This window comes from the organism of the source record quoted next, unplaced genomic scaffold (genome assembly GCF_019419815.1).
Source record: "Pyrus x bretschneideri cultivar Hongxiangsu unplaced genomic scaffold, Pyrus_bretschneideri_v1 Contig17, whole genome shotgun sequence".
NCBI classification, from domain to species: Eukaryota; Viridiplantae; Streptophyta; class Magnoliopsida; order Rosales; family Rosaceae; genus Pyrus; species Pyrus x bretschneideri.
Window position 1 is genome coordinate 3,615,067 of NW_025999468.1, and position 25,527 is coordinate 3,640,593.

General features: G+C 37.2%; 3 protein-coding genes across 6 annotated transcripts; all 3 read right to left on the reverse strand.

The window, feature by feature from the left end:
* Window positions 1-8,038: 8,038 nt before the first annotated feature.
* Window positions 8,039-15,030, reverse strand: LOC103964959 (AP-4 complex subunit mu). The gene is made up of 13 exons (XM_009377968.3): window positions 14,872-15,030; window positions 14,287-14,381; window positions 13,976-14,179; window positions 12,880-12,996; window positions 12,632-12,760; window positions 11,488-11,614; window positions 10,979-11,082; window positions 10,761-10,865; window positions 10,437-10,531; window positions 9,646-9,733; window positions 9,465-9,525; window positions 9,279-9,352; window positions 8,039-8,429 (listed from the first exon to the last, which is right to left on the reverse strand). The coding sequence occupies exons 1-13, from the start codon at window positions 14,927-14,929 to the stop codon at window positions 8,331-8,333; spliced, it is 1,356 nt and encodes a 451-aa protein (XP_009376243.1). The 5' UTR covers window positions 14,930-15,030; the 3' UTR covers window positions 8,039-8,330.
* Window positions 15,031-17,338: 2,308 nt separating this feature from the next.
* Window positions 17,339-20,046, reverse strand: LOC103964958 (beta carbonic anhydrase 5, chloroplastic). Of its 4 annotated transcripts, none has more exons than XM_018651832.2 (10): window positions 19,946-20,046; window positions 19,726-19,856; window positions 19,565-19,617; window positions 19,247-19,408; window positions 19,107-19,155; window positions 18,880-18,993; window positions 18,731-18,784; window positions 18,305-18,387; window positions 18,114-18,216; window positions 17,339-17,856 (listed from the first exon to the last, which is right to left on the reverse strand). In XM_018651832.2, the coding sequence occupies exons 1-10, from the start codon at window positions 19,980-19,982 to the stop codon at window positions 17,656-17,658; spliced, it is 987 nt and encodes a 328-aa protein (XP_018507348.1). In that variant the 5' UTR covers window positions 19,983-20,046; the 3' UTR covers window positions 17,339-17,655. The 4 variants fall into 4 exon arrangements, with proteins under 4 accessions (XP_018507348.1, XP_009376242.1, XP_048437403.1 ...); XM_009377967.3 differs by having other exon boundaries at window positions 18,114-18,219; XM_048581446.1 differs by lacking the exons at window positions 18,731-18,784; window positions 18,880-18,993.
* An 811-nt stretch (window positions 20,047-20,857) lies between these two features.
* Window positions 20,858-25,393, reverse strand: LOC103964956. Its single transcript, XM_009377966.3, has 10 exons — window positions 24,971-25,393; window positions 23,414-23,563; window positions 23,189-23,280; window positions 23,068-23,110; window positions 22,879-22,935; window positions 22,729-22,780; window positions 21,702-21,784; window positions 21,592-21,621; window positions 21,254-21,498; window positions 20,858-21,182 (listed from the first exon to the last, which is right to left on the reverse strand). The coding sequence occupies exons 2-9, from the start codon at window positions 23,558-23,560 to the stop codon at window positions 21,268-21,270; spliced, it is 735 nt and encodes a 244-aa protein (XP_009376241.1). The 5' UTR covers window positions 23,561-23,563; window positions 24,971-25,393; the 3' UTR covers window positions 20,858-21,182; window positions 21,254-21,267.
* Between the last annotated feature and the right edge of the window lie 134 nt (window positions 25,394-25,527).

Sequence of the window (25,527 nt, forward strand, 5' to 3'; positions counted from 1 at the left end):
TGGATGAAAATAATATCGTTATTAAGAAAAATCCTTCCAGAAGAATGACACGTTTTAAATCTCTCTCAATTCACTTACTTTGACTCCAAGATTTCTTCACCCTAAAGCACACAAAGATTGAAAATTAAGAAAGAGATGACATGAGACTCAAAGTTCATGTCATGACATGAGACTCAAAGTTCATGTGCTAAATTGGAGCTTCAAAGGGATGGAAGCATGCTTTAAGCCTTGATCAAATTGGAACTTTGGATTTGTCACTTTCCCAAATCAGAAAAGATTGGTGTTACTTTTTTCGCCAATTTTAAATACAATTCGAATGTATAAGCAAAACAACAAATTAGGTCGACCACACTGCCTCTGTCATGGGCCAAGACTTGTCCTTCCTATCCTATTTTGGAATATAAATTAGTTGTCTTCCGAATTATTGGATATTTTGCTTAATTAAATACTTGTATTTATTTTCTTTGGAAGAAAAATGTATGGACCATGGAGAACATTCTCGTGTCCATCGCCATCAAGGTTTAATATCTAACACCATCTCGCTTGACATTATTTTGCTTATATAAAACCTAAATCTTGTTTAGACTGCTCACACAACGAGAGAATAATTTGTATTTTTTTCATCACCAGAAATTGAATCCATTGCTAAGAAGGCATTTACCCCAGCTCTTACCAAACTCTTACACAATCGACAAGTTGCTAGCTTCAACTCGGTTGAATAAGAATTAATGATTACCTTACCTATGTTGTTCATTTCTTATTCATTCAGGACGCTCGGATGAAAAACCGGTAAATGTATACCATCATAGTAACATTTTATGTCGAGACATGTGATACAAAGATATATGTTAGTTCCTCTCTTCTCATGTCTTTGTATTCTTAAAACATAATAACACTATAGCGGTGTCGTACTATATAAATTGTTCCCTACGACAACCAGCGACCAGCATACCTTTTTCTTTAATTTATTTGCTTGTTTGCTGGATAGTGGGGGTTGGGGAGTTGGGGTGTGGTTCAGACGACAAAGATTTGCTGCTAAACTTGCAAGTCGGTGCACCATTTTAGAAGAGCATCCGTATCGGCATGCAGTAGTTGCACATGAAGACAACCGACAAACATATACCAATGGCATTCCTTTGCTCGCAAGCTTTTACATATGCACACCAGCTGCCATTGCTATTTGGCATGCTCACCATGGACTCAAACTAAAGCAACACTACTGCCATCTTTGGTTTTTAATTTGGGTAAATTACACAAAACTACCTCAACTATGGGTCAAACGACATTTTCATACCTCATCTTTTAAAAATGACAATGTCATACCTAATCTTACGAATTTGGTCCAATGTCAAACCTCCGTCAGTTTTTCTGTTAAGTGCTGACGTGGTTAGAGAGGGAACCCACTCACTAATCCAACTGGATTAAAAATTAATTAAATATATTTTTTATAATTAAATATTAAAAATTTAAAAATAAAATTATTTTTTTATCTAAAATTGTGGGATCCACCCTCTCTCTCTCTCCCCCCTCTCTCTCACCTCTCTCTTCTCTCTCTCCTCCTCTCTCTGGGCACCTGCATCCCCAAAATCCCAAAACCCAGAAACCTTTCCCACCCATTTCCCCCAACCTTCCTTCACCACCAAAATCAGAACCCACTTTTCCACCGCCATCCTCACTTGCCAATCACCCTCTTCGATGCCAAGGAGGTCGACGATGGCTTCACCCGCAACTCCTCCAGCTGGTCCCTGTTCATGTACACCAAAAAAAAAAAAGACCAGTTCGTCTTCCCCACCCCCTTTTCCCCACCTGAGCCCACTCCCAAATCAGACACACACCATCTCCCCACCCCCATCTCCTCACCCGAGCCCACCCCCAAATCAGACACATTCCTTATCTCTCTCTAATCCTTAGCCCCAAATCAGAGACATTCATTCTCTTTTTCTCTCTCTCTCTCTCTCTCTCTCTCTCTAATCTCTACGATTATTTGGAGAGGTAACGCCATGGCTCACGGTGGCTACAGCAAGCGACGAGTGAACCCCGTTGAACGTCGGTCCAAGTCGACCTTGGGCCGAGAGAAGAAGCCCAAGTTTGCCACCCTCAAAAACCAGATACGCTCCATCGAGTGCATGCCCCGTAAGGTACTCCCTCACTCTTTCTTCCCAATCTCCAGCTCCTTATCTGTTATTCCATTTCGGCCTTGCTTCAATTGTGGTCGATTTTGGGGTTAGGGTTTGTGTGGTTTGTGGGTATCAATCACCTAGTTCTTCGCTAGCACCTAGTTCTTAGCTAGCCCTATTGTGTGTATATATAGAGAAAGTGTGTACAGTTGAATTTCTGAGGAATTTGAAGGAATTGGAAAATGTCCGACCTAATACCGCTTGAATTAGTATTCATTTTGTAAGATTAGAAATTTGTAGTAGGGAACTTTGTAGTGTGAAACGCGAAATGGATATTTAATGATGGATTGGGAATGCATGTTGCCTAGAGAAAGAGAGAAGAGAGAGAGGCGAGAGAGAGAGAGAGGAGAAAGAGAGGGTAGGTGGTGGAGGAAGGTTGGGGGGTGGGTGGGAAGGGTTTCTGGGTTTTGGGGATGCAGGTTGCAGGGAGAGAAAAGAGAGAGGCGAGAGAGAGAAAGAGAGAGAGAAAGGAGAAAGAGAGGGTTGGTGGTGGAGGAATGTTGGGGGGGGCGGGTGGGAAGGGTTTCTGGGTTTTGGGGATGCAGGTTGCAAGGAGAGAAAAAAGAGAGGCGAGAGAGAGAGAGAGAGAGAGAGAGAGAGAAAGGATAGATAGAGGGTGGTGGAGGTAGGTTGGGGGACCGGTGGGGAAGGATTTGTAGAGGTGGATCCCACAATTTTATACAAAAAATAATTTTATTTTTTATTTTTTATTATTTAATTATTAAAGATATATTTAATTAATTTTTAATCCAGTTGGATTAGTAAGTGGGTCCCGTCTCTAGCCACGTCAGCACTTAACAGAGAAATTAACAGAAAAACTGACGGAGGTCTAACATTGGACTAAATTCGTCAGATTAGGTACGACATTGTCATTTTTAAAAAATGAGGTATGAAAGTATTGTTCGACCCATAGTTGAGGTCGTTTTTTGTCATTTACCCTTTTAATTTCCTTTTTTGTTTTTGTTTAGAATTTGTCAACAAAAGAACCTCGATGTCAAACCCTAATTTGGTTTTTAAACAAACAATATTCAGAAAAAATGAGAAAGATCTAGGTTGTAGTTTATACACATGATTATAAACAACTAAACACAGTGAATAATGAATATGTCACTGTATAGTACTATTCATTCCAAATTCTTAAAAAATATTCAAAGAACATGTTGTATTATAATCTACATGTCATAATATGAATATACAATGATTTTATAATTTTAGCACAACGTGCTTTTCATTATATATAATCTCTCTCTTAGCCTCACTTTTCGTTTTTATTAGGATGGGGTTTAGTGGTGCATTTTAATTCTACCACTTTTTCACTACATCCAGCAACAAGCTAAGTGTCAAATCTTTTGGCTCAATTCAGGATGTCTATCGACACTTAAAACTTCGTCCGAGAAACCTCTAAATTTACTCTTAATTTCTTTGTTAGAGAATTGTAACCTTTCTAATAATTAATTGGATTTTCTTGACTCAAGTACATTGAGATGCGCCCGAAAAGGGGTATGTTATTACATCCCGGTCCGGGACGGATCACTTTCTGGGCCCGCTCTACCACCATAACACGATATTGTCCTCTTTGGGCTTACCATTCCCTCACGGTTTTGTTTTTGGAAACTCATGAGCAACTTCCCAGTGGGTCACCCATCATGGGATTGCTCTCACACGCTACTCACTTAACTTCGGAGTTCTTACGGAACCCAAAGCCAGTGAGCTCCCAAAAGGCCTCGTGCTAGGTAGAGATGGGAATATACATATAAGGATCACTCTCCTGGGCGATGTGGGATGTTACAATCCACCCCCCTTAGGGGCCCGACGCCCTCGTCAACACACCACGGCCAGGGTTAGGCTCTGATACCATATTGTCACATCCCGGCTCCGGGGAGAACCACTTCCCGGACTCGCTCCACCACCGTAGCACGATATTGTCCGCTTTGGGCTTACCATGATATTGTTCGCTTTGGGCTTACCATTCCCTCACGGTTTTGTTTTTGGGAACTCACGAGCAACTTCCCAGTGGGTCACCCATCATGGGATTGCTCTAACGCGCTACTCGCTTAACTTCGGAGTTCCTACGGAATCCGAAGCCAATGAGCTCCCAAAAGGCCTCGTGCTAGGTAGAGATGGAAATATACATATAAAGATCACCCCCTGGACGATGTGGGATGTTACATATGTTTTATTGATGGCATGGCTCCTTTCAATTGCTCTAAGCAGAGTAAGACGTAGGTCGTTTTTGGCAGCCACGATCTGACTCTTGATGTGCAGTCGGGCTCTCCTAATATTTTAGGAATACAAGGATTCAGACAAAAAATGAAAATAAAATTCCAACTTGCTTTATATCACCATACCACACGCTGAACATCCATTGCACGACATCCTTCAGAGTCAGAAGAAGATGATGTTTTTTGGGTCAATAAGAAACAGTTGTTTGTACTACTAGACTGCTAGTTGATGAGGATTTGAATTCAACAGGCATCCTTTTGGATTGTTTAATTGTTTACGTTGACTGGTTGAATTGATAAGAGTCTAGTCTCTTCGATCGCCAGTTGCAGCCAGAAGAAGCCGGTACATCCAAAATCGCCATTTAATTTGTACTTCTTTGTCTTCTTCATAAACCCTTGACAGTGTACAAGCTTTGGCTCCAACGAGACTGTCAGTTAGATCGATCCCTGATTTTTTAACTTAAGAAAAGATTCCCAACCCATTTGCAACTCCTTATGTATTGTTTCGTTTTGCAAGCGATATTGAGAGAAGGGGAACTGAACGCGTAGTCAACTAAGCTGCAAGTTATTTACACAACTCTACATTGTTTTACAGGATAAAATTAAATTCGTTACTGTGTTCTTGAGTGGCAATCCAAATCGAACCTATTCATCTCACCCTTGATAATTCTAAACGCCAATATTTTCCTCCCACTTATAAGTTTATAAGTTTATAGAAACAAAAAAAAACATCACAGCCCAAGACAATCAAAACAAAACTTCTTTAATTATGTGATTTGCTAAGATGCTCATCGTTGACTCTCGAACCTTGCGGTCGGCTCTAGACTCTGCAGACTATATATTGTTAATAGGCGCCCTCTCAACTTAATTCATTACAATCCCTCTCAAATAATTCATCACAATAATAGAAGGGTATGTGATGCCATCACTCTTATTTTTAACAAACACTATTATCTACATTAAGGGAGTGAGAGAGTGGGCTAAGCCTCCTAGCAGGTTAGCAATAATGTGGTTCAAATTTATCTTTGGCAAGAATCGAACCTAAAACCTCTCACTCTTATGAATATTTTTTTTTCAAAAAAACATTTAGGGGAGGGGAGGCTACCCTATCCTAGGGCACTATAAGTCTTACCACTTAGTACTCCTGTCTAGTGATATTCTTCTTCACTGGTAAGTGAGATGTCTTAGGTTTGATTCTCGCGAAAGGCGAATTTGAACCACATTATTGTTAACTCATTATGAGACTTAGCTTACTCCCCCACCCCTTTAGTGTAGATAATATCGTTTGTTCAATAAAAAAATAAAGGAATCTTAGCCCCTTCTTTAGTTTTACAGATCGCTCATCAAAAAAATTTATTGATAATGAAATTCAAAACTAAACTTTAACCTTTAGTGTAGATAATATTGTTTGTTCCATAAAAAAATAAAGGAGTCTTAGCCCCTTCTTTAGTTTTACAGATCGCTCATCAAAAAAATTTATTGATAATGAAATTCGAATCTAGACTTTAATCTTTAATATAGATAATATCATTTGTTTCATAAAAAAATAAAGGAGTCCTAGCCCCTTCTTTAGTTTTACAGATCGCTCATCAATGAAATTCGAATCTGAACTTTAACCTAACAAAGAAAACGATATCTAGCAACTCAATAGACCCTTGTTGGCACTCTTAAAAAACATTATTGAATACATGATGATCACGATAGTGACACTGTCCCATTGTAGCAAAAATTATTTACTAGATTAAAGTTGGTCCAAGTTAGCGGGTAAGAATATTTCCGTTCATTTTTTTCAAGCTAAAAGGACACAACTTAAATCAAACGTAAATATTTCAAAAGATGACTCCTCCTAGAAAGCTATCCTGTCCTATCCTACTAAGCCGCCTCCTAGTTCAAGGTCTATTGAGTTGGATGGGGATTCTCTTATCTCCCTTTTTCTCTCCCTTCTCTTCCCTGCTCTCACAGTTTTTTATTCTTCTCTCTTTACAAAGATAAATTCATGAACATTCAAATAGAAAGGGAGAAAAAAACAGAGAAATAATCCTTGTCCCCTTGGAAAAGAGTCGAATTTTAAAGGGTCATAAAGGTTAAAGTGGGGGCTGCTTGATTTTTGACGTAGATTACTTGCCTTAAGTAAAAAAGCAAAAGTAAAATTTAGAAGAGTCGCAAGCATCTAATCCATCAGTGTTAAAACAAGTTAATTGCACCTGCCAAATTCTAAGTTAATTCGGTGTTATCGACACATTTATTTGTATTTTATGAAATTTTTTAATTTTCAGCTGTCAGATTGAATGAATTAAAAAAGATCAACCCTTTTAAATTATGGCTTCTTTGCTTTTTCTTTAATTTTACTTGAATCATTACATAACTTTTTATAGTTTGTTAGGAATGATGGATTCCCGTATTTACCGCCTACAGTCCTAGGTACGTGAGAGATTTTCTCTTACATGCATAGTTCTAGTGGCGTCAAAGTTCTCCTTGTACAATTCTTTGAAATCTTGTTGGTTATAGAAAATCTTAACCCCCAAGTGATTCTTTTCTCTCAATGACAAAAGGAGCCACAAGAGAAAGGTGTAAGTGAGCATGCCAGTGTTGGATGCTACCAACATACAGAGAAAGTGAGTGCTGATATATGTTGCGAATTTAATTAACTTCTAAACCAAACAATTGCGCCATAAGCAGATCGATGGCTCTCTCAACGTCTCAATTTGTTGAGAGAGTTGAAGATCCTTTTTATGAGCTCTCCTATGACTTACATTGGGTGAGAAGAGGAACCTTGTTTGTTTTTTGCTTTCATAGATTGGCTGTAAATTGGCACAACGAAGCTCAACTCGTATTCTTAAGAAGAAATAGAAATTATTTGGCCCTAAACAAGCCTAATTTTCATTGCTAGCCCAAACACACCTCTCCCACAATTCTTCAACTCTTCCACATCCCTCACCTGCGAGAGCAACTTACATGGAACGAATTCATTACCACGTAGTATCCCGATTCAATAATATAGTGTCATGTGTTGAAAAACTTACACATATCATGGTTTTTGGAAACGGGACACTACGGTAGCAGTGAACTCATTCCATATGTCTTTCTCCTCATATATTTTCCTCACTACCACTAACACAAAAGATGAAAACTAGAAACCAAAAACTAAAAACAAAACCTCTGTCAACCATGGGCTAAATTATCTACAGTGGCACCTTGAATATACAGCCATGGGTTGGGTTCACGGTATAACTGTTCATCTGTGCAGGGAAACAAATAAGACAGTTTTGTTAGTTTTCATCTATTCATCTTCTTCAGTTTACTGGATCAGACGGACAAAATTGAGAAGGATGTAAGAGAAGTAAAAATAAGTGTACGAATAACACTACTCAACAAATATTGCTGCGACGGCCTACTGTAATACCATCACGTCTACATTTTACGGCTATAAGTTCAACATTTCGATATAATATCAGATGAAAACAAAAGCACTGCTGTTTATCCACCGTCGACTGTTTTTTTGGTTGTTAAGCAGACTGGAGGTTGGTGCATATAACAGACAGATACGGCAGAAGTTCATACGAAACTTACATTGTCATCACTCCCAAATGTTCTGGGCAGAATTTTCTTAAAAACAACATACTCAGACCCGGGAAAATATAAATCAAAAGTAACAAAAACTCTTACTGGTTGCAATTTGAGTGCATTTGTACAGTTAATAAACAGCCAATCCACAAGGAGCAATTCAATGAATGAATAGTCCAGCTCAAAAAAATTCAGTGATACAACCTAAATGTTCGTCGAGAAATGAAATCACTGAAATCCGAACCCACCGAAAAAACAATAGAGAGAGAGAGGGTTTCATTAGACATCTTACAACAGCTAGAACCGTTTGCTTTCCAAATCCAATTCCTCCACCGCGAAATGGCATAACAGATGAGGTTTCCTCATATCATATCCGAGCAACGTATGAATTGGCGAGAGTAACATATCTTACCCACCTATATGGATTATAAGTCCCAGATTTCTTTGCTATCTGCAAGTACTTTACCTGCATCAGAGAAAAAACATTTAACTCAGCATATTCATAGGCAAAAATTGGAGATAAATAACAGAGCTTAGCTATCCAATCTTCAACACATAAACCAACATGTTGATGTACTGTCGACACATCCCCTATAAAATGGCCTTAGTATTTTATTATACTCTATTTAAAAGCTGAAAAAAGACCGGGGGGACAACATTGTTAAATGGCGGGGGCCAGTAATGTTAAAAGGTAGTGATAACTCTGCATCTCAGGCATACTTAGCAGGGAAAATCCATTCGCCTCACTGCGCAAGACAACAGAGGATGAAGAGCTTTGTATAGGATGAGAGCTAGGTATTAGACAAATTAATGACGACCTCTCTGAGGCACCAGGGCTGATGCCTCCCTGGCCCGGAAGAATCACTAAAGCTGTACATATCAGCCTCAAACGAGTCGTTGGGAACATTTTTATCGCACACGAACAAAGCTGACCTCTTCTATTGCACAATGCATATGCTTCATCAGAAATGACATTGTAACCTAGGGGTTTTTCAGAAAATGATCCACCTTTATAGCTTCATTCGAAAACCAATCCTCATTATAAGATTTAGAAAAGAAACTTGTTTTAGACTATGTCAAGGACTCAAGGCCTTGCCATAGTCGAGTCGAGATTTAGTTGGGATAGGGATCCAAAATCTGGAGCTACATTCAACTCACATATTCGACCCATAATGTCCCCTTCAAGTCCAACACAAATCAGCAACAGCATGAAAAGAAAGGATTTAACATGATCCATGATGAGTATTTTAACCATAATCAACATCCGTTGCATGGTTTTAACGAGGTAAGAATGAAAGTAATGACAATGGCTTACCTGAAGTCTTGAAGAATTATACATAGGTATTGTAAATGTCATGCTAACTGGACCAGATTCTTTTGTTATGTTTCCTGCATTGAGTATGTGACGCATGAATATGTATATATAATGAGATTAACATTAAATATGCATCATTTTGAAAGTAATCAAGGAGATACTAAACCCAATCAATGAAGGTCATACCATGTACTTCAGGGGAAAATGTGAGTCTGGCACGTAGCGTATGTTCAGATCCACCGACAATCTGTTGTTTGAACTTGTCAATATAGTATATGCAATAATGGGACAAAGTTTAACACTGCTAAAATCACTACTCAAAACTCAATAACGTGAACAAATGAGATCATGGATGAGAAATTCTTGCCTTCTTTAATCCCCACTCAAGTCTCTTATTGGCATCCTTGAAGTCTGTTGTTTGTCCAACTGCTCCTGGTTCCAACTCAAAACTGGCTCTGAAATAACATATATTATTGTTTAAGCAGTGGTTAGTACATATAGACACTATCATGCAATTTTTAGCAAGGTCCGCCAGTTTGACTCCTCCTGTGAATACTATGAAGCCTTGTCTACACCTTTTTCATACACTGGAAGTTAAAGGTCCTCTTATTTATAGAATGTCCTTGCAATTACTCAAAGACAACCACCATGTTTTGCTGTATATTTTAGTTGGTTTTAATAACTGCTGCCTTTACAAGTTCACAACAACCTGCTGAAGTCTAATCAGTCTTTCTAGTTACCTCCCTTTTTGCTTATTTGTTATGTCTGCAATTATAGTAAGAGAATGATAGCGATGGGTACCCTACCCAGCAAACAACACCCCCCCTTTCCTTCTCCTCTTTCCTCTCCCCTCCAATGTACTGTGAGAAAGGGGTAAAAAAATATCCTAGCAAGACTTGTTAAAATGAAACCCAAGTGAACAAAGTTTTCTATCATATTGAGACTGACATTTGTATTTTGAACAAACTTTAGAACCAAGAACAATGACAAATTAAAAACAATGGCAAATTAAAGTACCCAGAAAATCTTATATGGAAATTGATCATCAATTAATAGACATGCAAAAACGTTGCCCTTTCACTATATCAATTGTTACAAGGATGACATGGAACAATACCTAATATTCTCTTAGCAATCGAAAATTAAGTGAACAGTTACCTGATAGTATATTTAGGTAGCGGCATTTGTACAGCAACTGTGTTGGAAGTAATGTTCGAGGGGAACTCGGCATATATTTTCAGAATCACTTCAGCCTACAATGGCAATTCCAAACTGTAATTTTCTACCATAACTACATGATAATTTTCTACCTCAATTACATGACCTTTAAATGATATGAATTATACAAAGTCAGCATCATAGTGTAAGCCAAATGCCTCATTCTCTTGTTCAAAATCTGATTCTTTATCTTCCTAAATAATTTTTTTTTAGTTAATTTCACAATCTTAAAACATTGAATAAAATTTATGAAACAGTGATCACCTTATGAGCTCCTGCTTCTTCAATCAACGCATTAATACGAAAAGGGGGCTTGAACTCCTGAGTCATACGGTAGTTCATGACAGGAAATTCACCGTCAGGGGGCACCTAAAATTAGTACCACAGAGCAGCCATATAATCATTCAACAAAAGATATCACATTACTTGAGTATCATTTAAATTGAAAAAAGAATAATCTGATCTGACTCATTTTCACTTACCAGGGTCAGAGTTTTGTCTACTTCAAAATTATCAAGACGTACAGATTCATGAAAATTGCAATCATCAAGTACCACTGCTCCTGATCCAAATGAACTCCTATAGTCTGCAAGAGAAAGCAGCATTTGAGATTGTGAAAGGACAAGATACAAGCTTGACAAAATGACTTGGCATTTAGTGAACGAATTAAAGCTATGTTGAGGCATTGTAGTTGATGATTGTAGGCACTAATATCATACAGTTGAAAACATGAAAAAGAAACAGGGACTTTCTTTAGAATAGAGGGCATACTGCATGTATCTGACGGTTCTGACCTCAAAATTTTAGTTTATTAATCTAAAAACTAGATATTTTCTAGGGAACATAAAACTACAAATTTTAAAATTAGATCATCCACTTGACCATACTACCACAAACAACTCCATGACACCATAATATGAAAAGATTTATTTTCAAAAGATAGTTGTGAACTTGTAAAACATAACAATCCGGTGGCATGTCAGATAAGTACCATAGCCCGACCCTCCGCCTCTTCCTATGCCCAGATCCTCATTGAGGGCTAATCGGATTTCTGGATTTCCAGAGAGATAGCTTTTCATTTGAATGGTTCCATCAATCTCAGAAGTCAATATGTAACCCTGTATAGCAACATAAGATTACCTGATAAGAATAGACTAGCACTGCAGAGCTAATTGACTATATTACTGTTTCCACATATACTGAATAAATATAGTTAAGTTTAGGAAAAGTCAAGAATTAAGTCAAAAGAATGTGCATTGCAGTAAAGTTTATGTACTACATCCATTTTATCCATTCTAAAATTTTGAGGCTAAAGTTACGAGCGCTAGAACCTCAAAGGAGTTTTTGGGTCTAGACACAAGTGTTCAAGATGACTTACAAGAATTTTAGGCCTCATTTGGTATGAAGGATTGGAGTGGAATGGAAAAGGCAATTATTTTCAAGGTATGTTGAAAGAAGAAATAAAATTTGTGATAAACTTGGAGGTAGGAGATGGATTACTCAAGAAGAAAAGTTATCCATTCCAATTCTCCCCAAAATGGTAGGATTTAGAAGGGAGAAGTTTTCTTCATACCTAATCCTTTTCTAATCCCCTCAAAATGAAGAATCATTCTCCATTGCCTTCAAAATACCTTGAATTTAGAGAGTTGTCCCTTCCAATCCAATCCATTATACCAAAGGAGGCCTTAGCATTCATTTGAAACCCTAAAACCTATATGTTCATCCACAATTCTAATCCTTCAAACAACCCTTCAGAAAGTTCGAAAAATCCTAAAATTAGTTACTGCTGGACACCTAATTTCTTCATAACAAACCCCCCATTGTGCATGATATAAAATTAATTATAAAGAACCAAATAAGCTGAATTTCAGGTGCCATAGAGACGCTGTCACGGTGTCACCTTATTCATAAGAACCACTGAATATACCACTATGATATCAAAAGAGATGGGAGTGCAAGATTTCTATATCAAACCCAAGAAGTTCATGATAACACTTGGGTAAGATTGGCATCAAATTTTGCTTGTTAGAAACTGTAACTTATTATTGTGTCTGTACTATTGTTCTTATATTTTAATGCCTGTATAACAGTGAGGAAAAAGTGGTTAAATCTAATAGTAAGAAAAATATACTCACACTAGAGCTGAAAGTCACACTAATCTTCTCGATTATATCCACAAAAATTTCCTCCCTCTTCCTACCACCAGGCTCATTTGCAACAACTGATTTTGTGACAGCTGTTCCAGGCATTCTCTTTGTCCCTTGCTGCATGCATCAATTTTGGGAGTCAATAACTAAAATGCCAATAAGACCACAATAGAAACGATATTCCATCTAAGTTCCATTAATTTTCTGAAATTCGTAATCATTAGATAACACCTTACCATAAAAAGGCCAGTAGGGCCAATAGATGATAAACGTGTAGATTCGAGAACAATTGGCTCATTAAATATATAAGACTTCAACAATTCAGTTGATGTTGTTTGCACAAAGCCAAAATCCTGTAATGAATATACAAAATCAAGTCACAAGCAAGTTAATAATTTCCATGGATCAAATATATCACAACGTATTTTTTACATAAACAAGTTTATCAAGATATATATAGTTTCAAAATGAAACACAAACTGTTATTGGATAAAAATGAAATTTGCAACACGGGACAAGGAGTTCTTCGCTAAATGCCACCCATCAAAATGTATATCAAAAAGGAAAACCAGTTGAAAACAAATTTAAAAATAAAAAAAAATAAAAAAATAAAAAATAAAAAAACTATTTAAAACAGCAGTACAGTCAAAATAAATAGCATGAAAACCAGTCCTTAAATTCTAAAGAAACCGAAAGCCCACAAGGAAGTCCAAACTCAAACTGCATCTCGCTAATGAACCATATCCCTTTCCCTAGCACCCTTGAAAGTTCTCTTGTTCATCTCCATCCAAACAACACAAATTATTGCCAATACAACATAACTTCCTAGCACCAAACCCTTTTCCTCCCTCCCAAAACCTTAACTTTCGAACAGTAAAGCATCACAAGAAGCAGGAATTGCCCAACTCCAGCTGGCCTTGTACATCCTTAGCACTATTTACGAATAATACACAGCTGGACAACACACCATTGAGGAGAAAGATACATTCAGCATTACTTTCGCCGATTCAAATAATCCAGTTAATATCTGAACTTTGGTTGGAAAAAATACTAAGTAAAGCTGTCCTTTAAAAGAGCTAGTCATTTAAATAACTGTAGGAATAAAACACAAAGGAGGGGGAGCAATAATCAGGGACAAGAAATAGTTACAAAATTATCAACAAGATAACATCAATTCGAGATTTACTGAAAAGGGTAACTAGCAAATCACATTTTAAATTTTCAATCAAATAGAGAAACTATCTTAGCACATTACGATGATAAGAAGCATGAATTCATATATGCTCAGGAAAGATACAACCAAATAAGTTAAGAAATATAAGAGGAGCTTACAATGACTTCATCAAGCAACTCGTACACAAGCACAAAATTCTTCCTTATAGAATCTTCATTGAGAACCCCAACATAATCTTTGATGACACGGGCAATTCTTTGTAGAAGTTCCAAGACAAGAGATGGTGATACATTAGCTCTTGTGGTTGCGACAAACAATAGTCCAACAACCTTCACATGAAAGTAGTTGACACCATCCACGTTCTATTGATTGAGTACAGAAAAAGTCAGCATAAGATACCGTATATGCAGACTGAATCAAATGAAAATAGTTGACACTGCCAAACACTCCTCAGTAAGATAATACCTACAAAGACAGGGGGTGCTTCCTCTTGCCCATCTTCTTTCCAAAACTTCACTTTCCGGAAAAATATCTCTGCGCTTCCTTTTGGCACTTCACCGCGATCTGCATGAACAAAATCACGCATCAAGTACACCATCTTTCAGCACTAGATCCAATAAGAACAGATCTCCCGAATGCTTATTCATCCTTTCTTGTAGAACAAAAAAAAGTGTTCACTTGCACTTGTTTCTCTATTTCTCACCATACCCATTTCCGAAATGGTCATAATAGTACTAACTTCTTCAAAATCGAGCTCAAATTGCTTATTCATGAACGAAAATTAATTGGGAAAAACTACGGTATGCATGTACGATCTAGGAAACACCCACTGGAGATTAGAGCTGAATTAATAACTGTTCTTGGAGATCTCTACCAAATAACTATGTTAGAGATAATTTCAAATAGTATAAGCAACAATTGATCTAAACGAAGATCGAACTACACAACAACTGAGTTGCTGAACAATTCAGATCGGAAGTTAAAATCTGAGCGAGTGAAATTAGTAAGGAATTAGAGATTGGATCAGTAAAGAGAGAGAGGGAGAGAGACTGACAGTCGCGGAAGACGATATTGTCGCCACGCTGCGAGAGCAGGAAGAACTGCGAGATCATGGCTGCCTTTGCCTTCCGTCTTCTGTGTGTGTCCGAAATGCGATAGTTCCTCAAAGCTCAGCTTATGAGGTCCCCCGATTGCATTTTCTTTGTTTTATTTAGTCCCGGCTTTACTCGACTTAAATCAAGTTTTACTTTCATTCACTTTCTCTTAATTTTGTGGAGGCCTATTCGGTTTTACAGTTTTAATTAGCAAATGATTTTTTTTTTTTTTCCTTTTTGTTTTGGGTTTTAATCTGAGTAGAACAATTTTGGTTACTATGCACCTGTCAGAAATGGGTGTACCCTACTAATCTTAGGGTTCGAGGCGTGCTTTAATATCAAGAGGATACCTTGATACAGGAGGTGGATCGAGGTACGCCACACAATATGTATTTAATCCAATAAAAATATAATACACTATCATCATCCATGTCAAAAGGATTACTACTAGAGTGTATTACTAGTCAGTTCACAAAATGATTTGAATAATTGTTTGCAAAAAAAAAAAAAAATGACAAATAAATTTGTAATATGTGATTCGGCTGCCTTAAACTTCACGGCTTTGCTTAGTTTTAGCTGGGATGCTTTACAATCTTCTCTATGTGAATCTTTCGCTCGTAAGCGTTTTCCTCTTGCGCCCTACAAAAAACAAGATATCTATTTACGGTCTTCAGTGTGGCATGGTTTTGAAACGGGCTTTGCATATTCTGAATAATAATAGTCGTTGGATTATTGGTGATGGAATGTCAGCCTCTTTTTGGTTCAACAAATGGTTGGATGGCCCGATTATTGACCATTCATTATCTTCAGTCATTTCACCCACAGTTCTTCCTCAGGTTTCATATGCTATTGAAGCTCAAAGATGGTCTTTACCAGATTATTTTGGAGATTTATTCCCTTCTGTAGTTCAACAGATTCTTCGTTTACCTTTGCCTTAAAGGTAGAGAATGACAAATTAATCTGGGAGCCTTCATCAACTGGGAAATTTTCATTTTCTTCTAGTTATTATCTTATTCGGAAAAAACATAGCAATTGTGGTTGGGCCAAGGTTATTTGACGACATTTTATCCCACCTCGACTGTCTATTTTGGCTTGACGGCTTTTTCATGACAAACTTCCTACCGAAGGTGTACTACAACAACATGGTATTTCTCCGGCATCCATTTGTTGTTTATGTCATAACTTTAAGGAATCTACTTTTCATCTTTTTTTTCGAGTTTCGGATATCTAGGCAGCTTTGGAGGTGGTTAGCATGTCAATTTGGTACCTCTTTGCCTTTTTCAAATTCCGTGGTTGTTTTTTGGGATGCCTACGTATGTAATCCCTTTTCCTAACAATTGCACAATCTCTGGATTTTTGTGGGTCCTTAGACATTTCGGCTATTTGGAAAGCTCAAAATAAGTTAATTTTCGAGGGCCACCCAATCTATTTTTATCATCTTTGTCTATCTATCAATTATGGGATCGTTCATGGTGGGAAGTTTATTCCTAGTTATTCTCAGGGTTTTGATGTTCGTATCATTTCTTCTTTAGGGATCCCACCTATCTCTCGTAAGGCGCCAACTATTCTTCCTATGCCTTGGACTTCTCTTTGGTTTCCTTGGATTAAACTTAATACAAATGGTTTGTCTAAAGGAAATCCTGGTCCTGTTGCTTGTGGAGGAGTTTTTCGTGATTGTCACGATCAGTTTCTTGGAAGTTTCTGCCAAGAGATTGGTCATTGCAATTCTTTTTTTTTTTTTTTTTTTTTTTTTTTTGTAGAATTATCAGCAATTATTATTGGTATAGAGTTTGCATATCAATGGGGTTGACATTGTCTTTGGCTAGAAAGTGACTCTTCTAGTGTTTTATTCTGCCCTCCACTCGCCTAATTTTGATCCTCCTTGGTCTCTTTGTATGCAATGGTCTATTTGTTTAGACCGTATTCGGAAGGTGATTTTTTATGCCTTTCACATATATTGGGAAGGCAATATAGAACGGACAATTTTGCTAATATAAGCTTGTCTTCTCCAACTTTGATATGGCATGATTCTCCTCCAATGATGGTTCGTGCTGCTTTGTTTTTAGACAATGTTGGCTTGCCTGGCTTCCCCTTCTCAAATTAATGTGCATCTCAACTTTCTTGTTAACCTCGTGATGTTGCTTGTTCTATTTTGCAGATTTAGACCTTTAGGTTCGGCTTTAGATGAGTTAGGTTTCATGTCCCCCCTCTTTTCCTTGTATCTTTGTTGTTTTTGTTTCTAGAAGGGTAAGGTTTATGTGTCCCCTTCTTTGTGAGGCTAAGTCCACCCCTTCCCCTTTAATGTGGACAATATCATTTTGTTAAAAAAAAATTGAGAAAAACAATAAATTTGTTCTTGGTAATGATGTTTTTGTATTGAAAATAAAATAAATTAGACAGATAAAAGAAAAACAAAAGGGCAGTTGATGGAGAAAATAAGACAGTACTATTCTCATCAGGTAGCCTATTTATAGGCTTAGGGTTTTTCCAATAAAAAACTACAATATTAAGCTATTACATAATGCCTCCAAGTGAATAACCACACAATTAATAGTAGTTGTCTTGATAAAATCTTGCCTGAAAAACTCAGGGACAAAAAATGAAATAAGATAACTTCAGGGGACAATTTGGAATATGAATAAATTTTTCTTGTTGCTTGTGTACGCCTTCAAAGTTGAAGCCCACCTAGCCTAGCATTTACAATGTGGAGAATGAACATTCTTTCAATGGAAGAACCAAGAAATTCAGCGCCAAAGTGCTTCGTCTTTGATCAAGTATCTGCCTCCTACAAAGCTGCTGCTGCCATTTATATCAAGGCTCCATTTCTCAAATGTACAACTCGAAAAATCGTAATATCCTCCATGTAGACAGATCAACTCTTTCTTTGCTTTGTTTTCTATCCACGGGTATGTCCGAAGATTCACCAATGAACGATTGATCGATTCCTGCACTAGAACGAAAACTTATTATACCTCAAGAATTATCTCATTTTAGAGGCTTGATCTGTATTCTTTTATCATTAGTACGTTTAACAAATCGTAATCAGTCACTTCCATTCGTTTGCACAAGACAATTAGTATCTGTTTTATCATATCACCATGAGTTAAGAACAATCTGTTTTCGATCATTTCGGAGATATTTTAGAAATTAATCACAAACAAACAAGCTTAAGAAGAGTAGGACGAGGAAAATTGAGTATAACCTTCTCACAGTGCCTGCACTGTTGTTCAAAGCTGAGGTGCTGTGCAATAGATTTTGTTCTTAGTTTAGCGATTTTCGCGTTGTTAACCCAACTTTGAGTAAAGCTACTGAAAGCAAAATCACACAAAGAATATTTAGAGGGAATTCATGAACTGAATGAAAACAAAAGATAGAAATGAATTGTTAACGAGCCTTGAATCACCGTCATCTTGCATTCTCAATAGGGTCTGAATTCCTGCACAGCTACTGTGGCCAATGACTAATATGTTTTCAACCTGAAGTCAGCCACAAACAATTTTGCTTCTCAAGGAAAGTAAACAGAAAAGTACTCGTGTGAGAAGATGCAAGAAGTGGAATGGGGGTCACTAATTTTTAACCTTTTTTTCGCTCCCAAACCTATTTGCAAATGTATCGGTAATTTGGTATAGAAACGAACAATTTTTGGCCTTTCCTTTTAGAAGATACGATAATGTGTTGAGACGAAATTAAGAAGAATTTCAGTTTTTGGAAAGAACATCTTGGATTGACGAATCTCCCTTCATACGACATTTGTAATAAACCATGGTCAAGATATAAATATACATAGATGGAGGGACTAGAGAGAGCAAGACGACCTACTTGAAGAGTATTTACTGCAAACTCAAGGGCGGCATTAGTTTCTGATGTTCCATACTGCAAAAGAGACAAGGTTGATCCGAAGAATTCGATTGTGTATGTGTTTAGATTCGAGATAATAAATAAGGACAGACGAAAGATGAGCCAAATACCTCAAATGGGGGAACAAGGTTTGCTACATTTCTAACCATGAAAGCTTCCCCTGGTTGAAACCCTAGGATATTAGACGGACAAACCCTAGAGTCTGCACAAGCAATCACCATGAACTGTTTTCGAACAATTTTAAGTTTATATATGGAAATATCCCAATTCCTTTGTAAATAATCAAACAAAAGCAGAATGCATATAATTAAACAAGATTAAGAGAAAATATAATTACCTTGGGTGCTTGTACTTGAGCTAGGGTTTGGAAATGCTCTGACTCTTTCCTGTTCAATATTATATTTACCTTACAGTTACAGACCACCACCAATGTGTATGTGCAAGTAACTTCTGTAAGCACTTTTAACTGCTACTTACAAAAATTTGTGCTTTTTAAAACTCAGAAACCTCTCTTTCATCGCTACAAACGAGTCCATCCCGTCCTTAGCTTTCGATACGTTTTCTACTTTAAATTTTGTAAATTCACCAGCGAGATCCTCGGAATCATTTGATGCCTCCGGCCTCAGAACCAGGTTGCTTCTAAAAATAGAAAAAGCTCATCGTACATAGCACTTATAGTGGGAAGCTCTTAGTAACACAATTTTAGGTCTAAAACATATAAAATTACAGTACAAAGTTTGGACTGCAAGTCAAGGGGATCAGATGATCAATGTTCATTAATCTTTTTATGCTTACTTGATCGAAGGCGGAAATTGGACGGGGATGCCTTCAACTTGTGCAGAATTTGTCTAAGAAATTTTCATAAATGCAAGTAACAAAATCTGGTACGATCAGTAAGGAATACATTTTTGAGAAAAGGGATGAATGCATGATTCATGAGAGGCTGAAAGTAGGACCTTGTTTGGAACAGATGATTTTCTGTGAATTTGAGCCAGAGAGGAATTGGTTAAACCAGAAACGAGTGAGCAGCAGCCAAACGAGTCTCTACAAACCAGTGTTGGAATCATCCGACGAGCTAATTTTGAGGCTGTATTAATTGAGAGAAAAGAATTATTTGCAGCCAAACAGAGACTAATGAAATAAACAGGTGAAGCTGGTTGAGATGATGAAACTTACGGATTGGCCACACCATCTCTCTTCCCGCCTTCAGCATTTGTTGGAAGCTCCAAAAGATGAGTTTGGCAAACAAGTATTTCAAGAAACGATTTATTTGATAAATAAATAAACGTGAATACAATAAAGAAAAAGGCATTAATCTTATCCAATGCCACCTGTCAGTGATTCAGTAGTAGTCATCCACAGTGGGAATAATGGTGCCCACTTGGAAAGAGAACATGAAAATTACAAACGATTTTTTCTTGACATGTACAAGTATGTACTCTCTCTCTCTCTCTCTCGTAGGGCTGGCAAATTGATCCCAACCCGTTAATTCAACCGCATTTACTGGTAAAAAAGTCAATACCTTGGTGAATATTTAACGGATCATGTTGATAACGATTGAAGCCGTTAACAAACTCGTTAGCTCACGGTTGGTTTTAAGTTAAACAGCAAAGAACGTTAGCCACTTGTTAGTTAAAGGTTGGTATTGAGTTTAAATTAAGGATATATATTATAATATTTTCTTATTAGGAATAAAATGTGATTTTCTATTCTACGTGTATATTACAAACATATGTAATTACATACAATTTTATTTTGTCTCATCCATTAAAAAATCACCTCTAAATGGAACAATCAAATTCTGTGTTGTTCCATCTAGTCCTATCACTTGGGAAAAGCTTTGTTCTTTGGCCTTAATTAGTCTTTAGTTTTCTCAATGCATCCAGAAATACCGTCAATTTTTTTAAGTATTCTTTTCGATGTACCTGAAAAAAGTCTATTGTGTTTGGATTCCACTTAACAATATGGTTAATACTCTAAAAGTGGGATATATCAACTACATCGTTCATTTCATTATAACACGTGAAATAATACATCACGTGACTTGTGTTCTCAATAGTTATAAAAGTTTATCGTAAAGGTCGAGAATAGAGAGAGAAGCAATAACCCCGTGCTTCAATTTCACCAACTGGTTTCAGACTTGGTATGCACAAAAAAGAAACTTAAACACAATTCAGTAGATTTTGCAACCACCCTCCAAAAACAAAATGAGAGCAAAAACCAACTAGCCAAGACCATTTAGGCTTACTTTGTCAGGTGGCCTTACAACATAAGCCTATGCATCTACAGTGCAATTCTTACATCAAAAGCTAGCAGCTTGCATCAGGCAGCCCCAAACGGGAAAAACAGGTTGAGTCCGAATGGTTCATGTGCCGAATTTGAAGTCTCTTAATGGTACAATGTTATCATACAGCTGCAAAGGACCAAAAAAATCTTACCATTTTTGACAGATGATCGACACCATGACAAACAAAATTGTAATACCTTAAGTAAGAGACTCAAATCAGTCCATTGTTGTGGAATGAAGATCCCGAGGGCGCAATCAGGCCAAGCTGTTGCATCACTCTCAATCTCCGGGCACTCACTTCTTTGGACTTTGATACCACTTCTGCCCCACTTTGCTTGGAAGCTTTTCCATTTGCATTTCCAACCCTTGGTGCAAGTAGAGTCTTCTGCTCCACCTTACTTTGTGGTATAACGACATTCCGCTTTCTTGGAGAAACCCTTACCTAACAGAAGATTTACATGGATAATGCCAAAGAATATGAAACTGCAACCCATGAAGATAAATATGTAACGACAGACCAGCTAAAGAAACTCACAGAAAATTCCGTTCTCTGAGCAACAGCATTCTGCAACCAAGTACCCGTACGTGATATCAAGGAAATAGAATTTTACAAAATAAGGACCGTTGAGAATCAGAAGAACTTACCAAGTTTGAAGAATCTGTTTGTGGATTTTCCCTTGCGTGATTATGACTGGACTTACGCCTGGAAAGATCAACTGCTACGTTTTCTGCTCGACAATATAAACATTTTGACCAGTACGAGAGTCTCAGTTTCTAAGAAACAATAGAAACCTTTCCATTTAGGTCATTCTGAACATAATGATTTCATCAACATAAGATAATAAATTGTGTCAATGACCTTGATAGATAAAGACTTCAGCTCAGTTGTGACCTCTACTCACAGACAAACAGGGGTATATTGGTGGACATGGAAAGCCACAAGAACGAAACACCAAAAAGAGTAACACACTTTCATAACAATTTAGGTTCTAACATAAATTCCGCACCCAGGAGAGGAAGATCGCTTATTCTGATGAGTTCTCGCTAGTTTCTTAAATTACCATGAATTTAATAACTTTTATAAGGTTTGCATGGGTACCTAAAGCATTACTGGTTATATTAGGGTTTCTAAAACCATACAAAATGTTCACACTTAGAGTGGATTCCCATTGTTTTTAGAAATATCAAAATGTTTAGCGTAGGCTGGCGTTACTCCTAGGATCTTCTCAGCCCATTTCACAAACTCATTCCCTTACATGGGCACAAACAAGTCTCCCATGAGCAAAGGCGCATACTGATGTTCTCTTGAAAGGCAAGTTGAGTCACTCTAATAATTCTCAAGTGAGGGATCATCTAGTATTTCCATAGTGAATGGTGGCTCAATCGGTCAACCAATGCTTCCACATATACCACGTATTTTCCCCTTTTAGTTCAATTCCTCAATCCTCTAATTTACTTCTCAACCTTAAATTCAAATGAATAGTGCTTTAAAATAAGTTTGTTACAGCACAAAAAACCTTTCCCATTCTAATTTGTTCGTCGAGATGATTTCTATTACACCATTCAGCTGTAAATTCTGAAATTAAATCCTCTCAACTTGGATAACAATAATTTATGTTTAACTGATAAATGTTATGCAATACATTTTTACAGGGATTTTGAGTTGGCTAACCTTTAGACTTGGATCCTTGCTTCTTTGATATGTCGGATTTTGGGCTAGAAACCTACAGCCATATTAGATGACGTACGAGATACCATCAACTTCAACCACAAGATTTCATTCCTGCCTAAAAGGAGCAATTATCAAAGAAAGAATAGTTACCTGCTCCAGAGCTTTTAGGAGTATTTCCCTATAACAACCGTTGTTCTGCTTGAGTATCTGAAAGTTCAGCAATTCAGTCAATATGATCAGGTATGGGGCATGTCTACTATAATCCGGTGGAAATTAGTATTCAAATTTCGAATGCTTAGGCAGAATTCAAGGAGATTCAACAGTGCATTCAAAACATACCATGTCGAAATCAGAATGACATTTTACCGGGTCCACATACAAGCTGCAAGAAAATATGCTCAGAAGTTCTATACAATCAGAAGACAAATGAGGACAAAACACCTGATCGTGGAAGACTTACTACTTGTAGCTTCCATAGAGCCGAACAAGAACCTTCTCTGCCGATCTTTTACTTGGCTTGTTCTTGTTACTCACGTTGTTATCATCAACAACCTACGAATTAAACAAGAAGATAACGAAATGGATCCTTTGGCACATCTAAGTAATATCAAATAGAATCTGTGCAATTAAAAATCTCGATTATTGAATGTTACAAAACAATCAGAAAATACAGCATTTCAAATACCTGTGCTGGCCACCATGAGCCTCCACTGATCTTTACCCATATGAGATCAGCCAACTTGACCTCCCCTTCCAATTGATTAGCAGCAACAACCTCTCCATCTTCCAGTTTAACATTATGTTTCCCAGTTGAAGGATGATCGCATTCCATTATCTGCATTTGCAGTTGGAAATACCGAAGAAAGGGAAAACATAAGTATTTCTTGGGCTGTAAACCTCTACAGATAAAATTGCCGCAATCGAATCAAACATCTCCGTTTCAAACGATTATACACAAACTATTGTCTCATTCTCTGTCTGATTAGAAGTTTAACATAATCAAGCTTTAGCCTTTTCTATGTTGCTCGTCTACTTTGGAGTTTTATGCCTACACTTTTGAACAAAATTTAACATACAGTCAGGTGTAGACAGTAAACAGAAACATTTTTCTATGTGCTTTACAAATTTACCATAACCAACTAAGTAGGTATACAGAATTACTATTATGTCAGGTCCAGCAGAACGATATTGTAGAGGTGACCTTAAAATGTTGGGCAACGGACCAGTGGTTGTAACTCTAAATCAACACCGAGATTGTCACTAACTTAGTCACCTAAACCAATGGTGTATGAGAAAGCCTAATGAACCTATGGGGTGTGGGGTGTGGGGTTTAAACTCAAAAAGCTTTGATGCTTTTAGACTATCAGTAGTGGATCACCCATGTTGTATATTGTACATTGTTTGTCTTCCATGTTCCATCCAACGGGAATAATCTCCGTTCTCACCTGTCCCACCTAATCCCAACAAGAAAACCACTGCAAGGAACATGTAAGGCATGGCGAGAAGGAGAACTGTGGCAGTCCCAAGGTGGATCAAGTAGCATGACAGTGAAATGTTTACGCAGGACAGACTACGCCACAAGACAGAAGACTCTTGCATTGTAGAATCGCCATGCTGTTCACATAATAACTATAAACAACGAGTCTGTGACAATCGATATCGTGAAAAGTTCCTCATATGCTTCCCAAGATCCTAACATGTTAAATACTAGATTGGAGTTTGCTTTGATCACAATCATAAACAATAACATAATGCTAACCAAATGAGGTCGTCTCGTTAAATAATATAGATTATGCAGAAACAATTATATGCTTAGATTACTTTGTTAAAAATTAAGTAGTTGTATTTATATTACACAATCAAACTTGAACCTCGTCCACAAAACTTCGAAATTTAATCGCGTATTTTTGTTTTCTCGTTAACATTTTGTGAACAACCATGCTTAGATTATCTTCCCAAAACGAAAAATGTTCATGCGTGAAAGTAGTGTGAACATTTTACATCACATTGTCAAAATTTGAACCACACTTCGAAAGCTTAAACTTGATCATTTTTCATGTTCTTAACTTGGTTTCACCCACATTTTCCCGGCAAACAAACAGCACGAATTGAACCCATGTGAAAAAACAAACCCACATTGCAGGAAACAGGTAGTGTGTTTAAGAAACAAACAAACAGAGTACAAAAACAAAAATTAAAAATAAAAAAGGGCAGAAAAAGAGGAGGAGATTTGGGTTCTTACAGTTCACCAGAGCAGAGTAGAGAGACAGCAACAGATTGAGATTGAGACCGAGAGATAGCAGTTCGGATGACTGTGCCGTATATGGGCTAAATGGTGGGTGGAGAAGGACGTGTCTTGGAAGTTGGAACGACGAAACAGCAGCTTTATTGGGTTCCCTTCTCTTCTGTCAGGCTGGTTTAGTAAGACGGGGATAATTTGCACGTTTTGTCACTTCTGTAATTATTTTGCGGGGCCTGCTGCATACACCTTTTTTTTTTCTTTTTTACACAAGGGACTGCATATACTTGGAGAAAATAGGAAGAGAAAATTCATCAATCAAAAGATCTGAACTCTTAAAATTTGATTTAATGATTAAAATTATTATAATTTTTAAAGAGATTTTCTGCTTGTTGCTGTTGAATCAAATTTTAAAAACCCAAATTAATTGATTGGTAGGTTTTGATAGAGAGATCCAGATGAGATCTCTTTCTAGAGAAAATAGAGGGTCTACTTGGATGCAAAATTCATATATATATATATATTATCAAACAATAAATTTTGTTATATTGTACTAAATT

Excerpts from the sequence above, each read along its gene's own strand:
- LOC103964956 (XM_009377966.3), bottom strand. The coding sequence starts at position 23,560 with ATGGAATGCGATCATCCTTCAACTGGGAAACATAATGTTAAACTGGAA. Across the intron at positions 23,111-23,188 it reads CTCTATGGAAGCTACAAGTA|CTTGTATGTGGACCCGGTAA; the intron begins GTAAGTCTTCCA and ends ATTTTCTTGCAG. Across the intron at positions 22,936-23,067 it reads GTCATTCTGATTTCGACATG|ATACTCAAGCAGAACAACGG; the intron begins GTATGTTTTGAA and ends CTGAACTTTCAG.
- LOC103964959 (XM_009377968.3), bottom strand. The coding sequence starts at position 14,929 with ATGATCTCGCAGTTCTTCCTGCTCTCGCAGCGTGGCGACAATATCGTC. Across the intron at positions 11,083-11,487 it reads AGGCGGAGGGTCGGGCTATG|ACTATAGGAGTTCATTTGGA; the intron begins GTACTTATCTGA and ends TTTCTCTTGCAG. Across the intron at positions 9,734-10,436 it reads CTACCTAAATATACTATCAG|AGCCAGTTTTGAGTTGGAAC; the intron begins GTAACTGTTCAC and ends ATGTTATTTCAG.
- LOC103964958 (XM_009377967.3), bottom strand. The coding sequence starts at position 19,982 with ATGCTGAAGGCGGGAAGAGAGATGGTGTGGCCAATCC. Across the intron at positions 19,618-19,725 it reads AATCATCTGTTCCAAACAAG|ACAAATTCTGCACAAGTTGA; the intron begins GTCCTACTTTCA and ends AAAATTTCTTAG. Across the intron at positions 18,220-18,304 it reads CAAGATGACGGTGATTCAAG|TAGCTTTACTCAAAGTTGGG; the intron begins GCTCGTTAACAA and ends TTTTGCTTTCAG.